Source organism: Littorina saxatilis, linkage group LG7 (assembly GCF_037325665.1).
Source record: "Littorina saxatilis isolate snail1 linkage group LG7, US_GU_Lsax_2.0, whole genome shotgun sequence".
NCBI classification, from domain to species: domain Eukaryota; kingdom Metazoa; phylum Mollusca; class Gastropoda; order Littorinimorpha; family Littorinidae; genus Littorina; species Littorina saxatilis.
The window spans coordinates 44576781-44582780 of record NC_090251.1 but is presented as its reverse complement, the minus strand read 5'-3'; the positions used below and the strand labels follow the sequence as shown (position 1 = coordinate 44582780).

At 42.9% G+C, this 6000-nt stretch overlaps 1 protein-coding gene across 1 annotated transcript in view; it reads left to right on the top strand.

Moving 5' to 3' along the window:
- The first annotated feature begins 367 nt into the window (after nt 1-367).
- Nucleotides 368-6000, top strand: part of LOC138971560 (tumor protein p53-inducible protein 11-like) — a 170998-nt gene continuing 165365 nt past the window's right edge. The window contains exon 1 of the mRNA XM_070344318.1: nt 368-512. Coding sequence (XP_070200419.1) covers nt 511-512 — 2 coding nt within the window. The 5' untranslated portion in view covers nt 368-510. The remainder of the gene's footprint in view (nt 513-6000) is intronic.

The following is a 6000-nucleotide window of genomic DNA, read 5'->3' as shown; positions in this document are numbered from 1 at the left end:
CACAACTTCCTGTGTACACAAACTGATGACGTATTTCACAACAAAATGGCGCTGCCCATGGTCACCCTCGAAACTAACCGTATAATGGGGGCCTCCTGGCCCCCATAAAAATGGGGGCCTCCTGGCCCCCATAATGAGTTCTTTGTTTCTCATAAGGTCAAAAAATACCGCTACACAGAAAAGTCACCAACAGAGACTTGACTCTTACACAAAGTAAGGGTTTTACATTGAAGTTCTCTACTATTATATCCTATTTTCCAAGAACACACACACGCACGCATTCGCAAACAGAGGAAACATTATCCTGATTTTTCGAAACTGAAAGGTCTTTGTCAGAACAGCGCTGTAGTGCACAAAGCACAACAGTACTTTCATTTGAACGTTTTAGGATAGGAAGTACTCGGGGAGTGTAACGTTGAATGGCGTGTTGAGTGTGTTGGTTTTATTAAGGTATACTCTTGTGGGAATACTGTTACCATTAGCCGGTTGACTGCATGTGCATCGGTCGCAATGTGAGTACGCAGCGTTTTATCCATGTATATATCCGTCTGTCTACCTGTCTCTCTGCCTGTTTGTCTGCCTGTCTGGATCTCTCTCTCTCTCTCTCTCTCTCTCTCTCTCTCTCTCTCTCTCTCTCTCTCTCTCTCTCTCTCTCTCTCTCTCTCTCTCTCTCTCTCTCTCTCTCTTGATGTGTGTACCCCCCCCCCCCCATTGAAAGGGGCGGTAGGCCCATATTATTCAATTAAACTGTGTCAGTGTCAGTGTCTCTCTCTCTCTCTCTCTTTCTTGGGCTCTTATGTGCTGTTTCCGATTTATATGAAGAATGCAGATATTGTCGTCTTTTACCTTGTCTATAAGGCTTTTATTAGCTAATGACAATAAACTATCAAGCGTCAAAGCGTATCTCATGTAAGGCTCTGTTTTTGCCGCCAGATTTCTGTTTTAATTGGCGTTTGATTTTGAACTGTGCCAAATTTTCGGAGAACCGGAATCTCCTTCTCTCAACATATTTTGTTGGGGCTGGGCCGCTATTGCGCGGGGCCGCTATTGCACGGGGCCGCTATTGCGCGAATCTAACCCTAGCCCTAACCCTAACCCTAAACCTAACCCTAACCCTAACCCTAAAGATTCGCGCAATAGCGGCCCCGCGCAATAGCGGGCCGACCCCATTTTGTTTATGTCTGTCCTTTTCCCTACAGACTTTGTGTGTGTGTGTGTGGGTTGTGTGTGTGGGGGGATAGTTGTGTGTGTGTGTGTGTGTGTGTGTGTGTGTGTGTGTGTGTGTGTGTGTGTGTACGTGTGGGTGCATGCGCGTACATGTGTGTGTGAGTGCACGCTCGCTTTGAGAAAGACCTTTGAAAAGTCTCCGTCATTTCCTGCACATGAACCAGAAGCAATGCAATGGATGAATTAACAGGCGACCGACACAACATATGCACTTGTACCAACAAAACTGTCATACATTATTAATCATGTGGCCCCCTCCGCTGCCAGCTATACGGAGGAAAGGAGGACCTGGAGAGGACAGTATCATTTGTCTCGCTGTCCAGTCTAACAGTATAGACGTGTGATCGACAAGAAGAAGAAGAATCATGTGTGACGATGCTACAGAGCGAACGACACAACATGCACTTGTACCAAAAAAACTGTCATACCACATGAATCATGTGTTCAGTATGCTACAGAATGGCCTAGTGGTAAGGCGTCCGCCCCGTGATCGGGAGGTCGTGGGTTCGAACCCCGGCCGGGTCATACCTAAGACTTTAAAATTGGCAATCTTGTGGCTGCTCCGCCTGGCGTCTGGCATTATGGGGTTAGTGCTAGGACTGGTTGGTCCGGTGTCAGAATAATGTGACTGGGTGAGACATGAAGCCTGTGCTGCGACTTCTGTCTTGTGTGTGGCGCACGTTATATGTCAAAGCAGCACCGCCCTGATATGGCCCTTCGTGGTCGGCTGGGCGTTAAGCAAACAAACAAACAAAATGCTACAGAAAGTCCGTAGCGTGACGCGTGGCAGTGGTGTCAAGGTGAATGATTCATTATGAAGTATGGCGCCGACAGGATGTCCTCATTGTGAGGACGCTTTTATCAGTAGCACGTGCTTGAATAGTATCGTGATTTGTTTCATCGGGAACATGGGTTATGAAAGGCACCGTTAATGAGCTTGAACGAATGGTGATGTAGATTGTGGACAAAGGCGTTTTTGGGGGGTGATTGTTGTTGTTGTTGTTGTTGTTGTTGTTGTTGTTGTTGTTGTTGTTGTTGTTGTTGTGGTTGTTGTTGTTGTTGTTGTTGTTGTTCGTTGTTGTTCGTTGTTGTTGTTGTTGTTTCACCATCGTCGTCGTCGTTGTTGTTGTTGTTATAGGGATAGAGGGTTTCTACAGACTGCTCTCTCTGTCTCCCTGTCTCTTTCTCTGTCCGTGTCTGTCTATCGGCCCCCACTACCCCCCCCCCCCCCCACCCCTCACACACACACATAGTTTAGACATCGACTCAAGAGATCACTCAAACATACATGCTTTCCAAAAGAGTGCTGATGGTAGGCAGCATCCTTAACAGTTCGTCACAGTCTCCAGGGCGATGACGCATGAGAAGAGGTATGATGTTTATCAATGGTGATGATAAAGTCACACATAGAAACTTTCTCTAATTGAAATTGGAGAAGACGCAAAGTGCCTGCGCCCACGCTAAATATAGGTCACATATGTACGTAAAGTGAAACCAGCAAAACTAAGCTTACATGGCCTTTCAACATGTTACAAAATACAAACCAAACGTTGTCAGACATTAGACTTTTCCGTTTAGCCTGTCCCTATAACTGGGCGAAGTCGACTACACGATGTATGCTTTGCGAAGACGGCCGCGCGGAGCTGTTGCACTGAATTTTCGGTGAAAAGACTTCGCGAAGTCAATTAAGGACCGCCTTAAATGTCATAGCACCAGCGGAAAGTTTTCAGTTTTTAGTCATAACCAGCACAAAAAGTAGCTGTCAAGCTCAACTTGTCTGCCTGCTTACTGTCAACAGCTTTCCGAGCTCAGTTGAGCAAATGAATAATAATGACTTTATCCTGTCTTCATTGTCAAACAGAGTGCTAGATTCCATTGTGGGCGGATCGATAAAAGTAAAATCCAGTCAAATAAACAAACATACATACTTGAAGATTACGTCTCTCCCGCGAGCATAATTATGTTCTCCGCAATGGTTCTGTCCTGCCTTTCACATGGACTAAGAGCACCGTTTCACGTGGACTAAGAGCACCCTTTCACGTGGACTTAAGAGCACCCTTTCATATGGACTTAAGAGGACCCTTTCGCGTGGATTTAAGAGCACCCTTTCACGTGGACTAAGAGCACCCTTTCACGTGGACTAACACCCTTTCACGTGGATTTAAGAGCACCCTTTCACGTGGACTGCGAGCACCCTTTCACGTGGACTAAGAGCACCCTTTCATGTGGACTAAGAGCACCCTTTCACGTGGACTAACACCCTTTCATGTGGATTTAAGAGCACCCTTTCACGTGGATTGAGAGCACCCTTTCACGTGGACTAAGAGCACCCTTTCACGTGGACTAAGAGCACCATTTCACGTGGACTAAGAGCACCCTTTCACGTGGACTAACACCCTTTCACGTGGATTTAAGAGCACCCTTTTACACGGACATATACTGAGTCAATTGCTTTGCTGCTTCCGAAACAGAGTGGGATTTTATTTTTACACCCCCGGTATAGGGGTGTGTATAGGTTTCGGTCGATGTGTTTGTTTGTTTGTTTGTTTGTTTGTGTTCGCATATAGATCTCAAGAATGAACGGACCGATCGTCACCAAACTTGGTGAACAGGTTCTATACATTCCTGAGACGGTCCTTACAAAAATTGGGACCAGTCAAACACACGGTTAGGGAGTTATTGGTGGATTAAAATTATACAAGGACTTATAGAGGGACATCTTTCTGGTCAAAGGGAAATAACCATTCTCACTCAGTCACTGCCACCAACTGAGAAGGTTATTTCCCTTTGACGGGTGTGTTTTTCCTACCTCGGAGGAATTTCTTGTTATTTTAGATTTTGCTGAAATAATGTCACATATTGACATGGATGTCATTCAGGAAATGAATTCAGCAGCAAATGTCCACTAAGTCTATTTACAGAATGCAGCCAGGATGAAGATTGTTGGTATATGTCTAAGTTGAAGGATGCTCTTGTCCCATGTAAAAGCCTGGTCAGATCTGTGGCTGTAAACGTGTCGATGGTCGCACCTTTAAATCAAACAAACACGACATTCTGAATGATGACCCGCATCACGCATTGACATGAAGTCTGCCCTATATTTCATTACTGTACACGCTTACATGAGGTTAAGACAACCTTATTTGTTTCTTTTTTGACTTTATGTACAAAATATGGAGATGGATCTTTCAGTTCTCGGAACTTTCGCGATGAGGTCCGATAAGGTCACAAACAACGTGTGCTTTTCTTGCCGATTATAATTAATGTTTTGCACTTCTTCTTCGATAAAAAAAACCGAGCGTCGCTTCAAAAAAGTTTTTGTTTTTCCATTTAGTCAAGTTTTGACTAAATTTTTTAACATAGAGGGGGAATCGAGACAAGGGTCGTGGTGTATGTGTGTGTGTGTGTAGAGCGATTCAGAGTAAACTACTGGACCGATCTTTATGAAATTTTTCATGAGAGTTCCTGGGTATGATATCCCCAGACGTGTTTTTCATTTTTTCGATAAATGTCTTTGATGACGTCATATCCGGCATTTAGTAAAAGTTGAGGCGGCTTTGTCACACCCTCATTTTTCAATAAAATTGATGGACATTTTGGCCAAGCAATCTTCGACGAAGGCCGGACTTTGGTATTGCATTTCAGCTTGGAGGCTTAAAAAATTAATGAATGGCTTTGGTCATTAAAAATCTGAAAATTGTAATTAAATTTTTTTTATAAAACGATCCAAATTACGTTCATCTTATTCTTCGTCATTTTCTGATTCCAAAAACATATAAATATGTTATATTCGGATTAAAAACAAGCTCTGAAAATTAAAAATATAAACATTATTATTAAAATAAAATTTCCGAAATCGATTTAAAAACAATTTCATCTTATTCCTTGTCCGTTCCTGATTCCAAAAACATATAGATATGATATGTTTGGATTAAAAACACGTTCAGAAAGTTAAACAGAATAGAGATATAGTAAAGCGTGCTAGCCTCCTCAGCGCTACCGCTACAGTGCTTTTCTGGATTGTCAATTGCACTGCCTTTGCCACGAAAATGCAGTGCGTTCAGTTTCATTCTGTGAGTTCGACTGAGCTTGACTAAATGTTGTATTTTCGCCTTACGCGACTTGTTTCTTTTAGTTCAGCACATTTTGTATCGCACTCTCTCTCTCCCTCTAACTCTCCCTCTGTTGTGATTATTTTGTCTAATGTGGTGTGTCATAGAAATAAATCTGTAAAAACAATTATGCTACGCGACCTTCCTCTCTGAGGTTGTGCGATTCAGCAGATTTATCAAATTAGAACTCTACGCCAAATGTGTCTCCATTGTTTTTTTTCGATTCCCACATTTGAATGGTGTCCAATGTTAAACATCAGATCTGAGGCATTTTCATTTTAGAACTCGGTTATTTTTTTATCTGGAGAAAAAAGATGAATACTGTATGTTGCCATGGTTTCAAAAGAGAGATGTGCTAACATGGCATCTCGAGATATCTAGGTAGGAATTTAAAATGTTTGAAAAAAAAGCAACACACGTGATCAATATGGCTATGCAAATCATGACATTCTATATATATATATAATCGACTGAACACAAGTTTATTTTTGTGATAACGATTATTTCTTTCTTTATTTTTCCGGTGTTGAGTTGGAACCGAGGAAAAAAAGGGGGAAGGTTGGAAAGGAGGGGGAGGGGAAGGGGGGGGGGGGGGGAGCAGGATTACTGGAGAGCATCAGAACAGATATATGTCGATTTCCATTTGAGTAATATTTTTCTA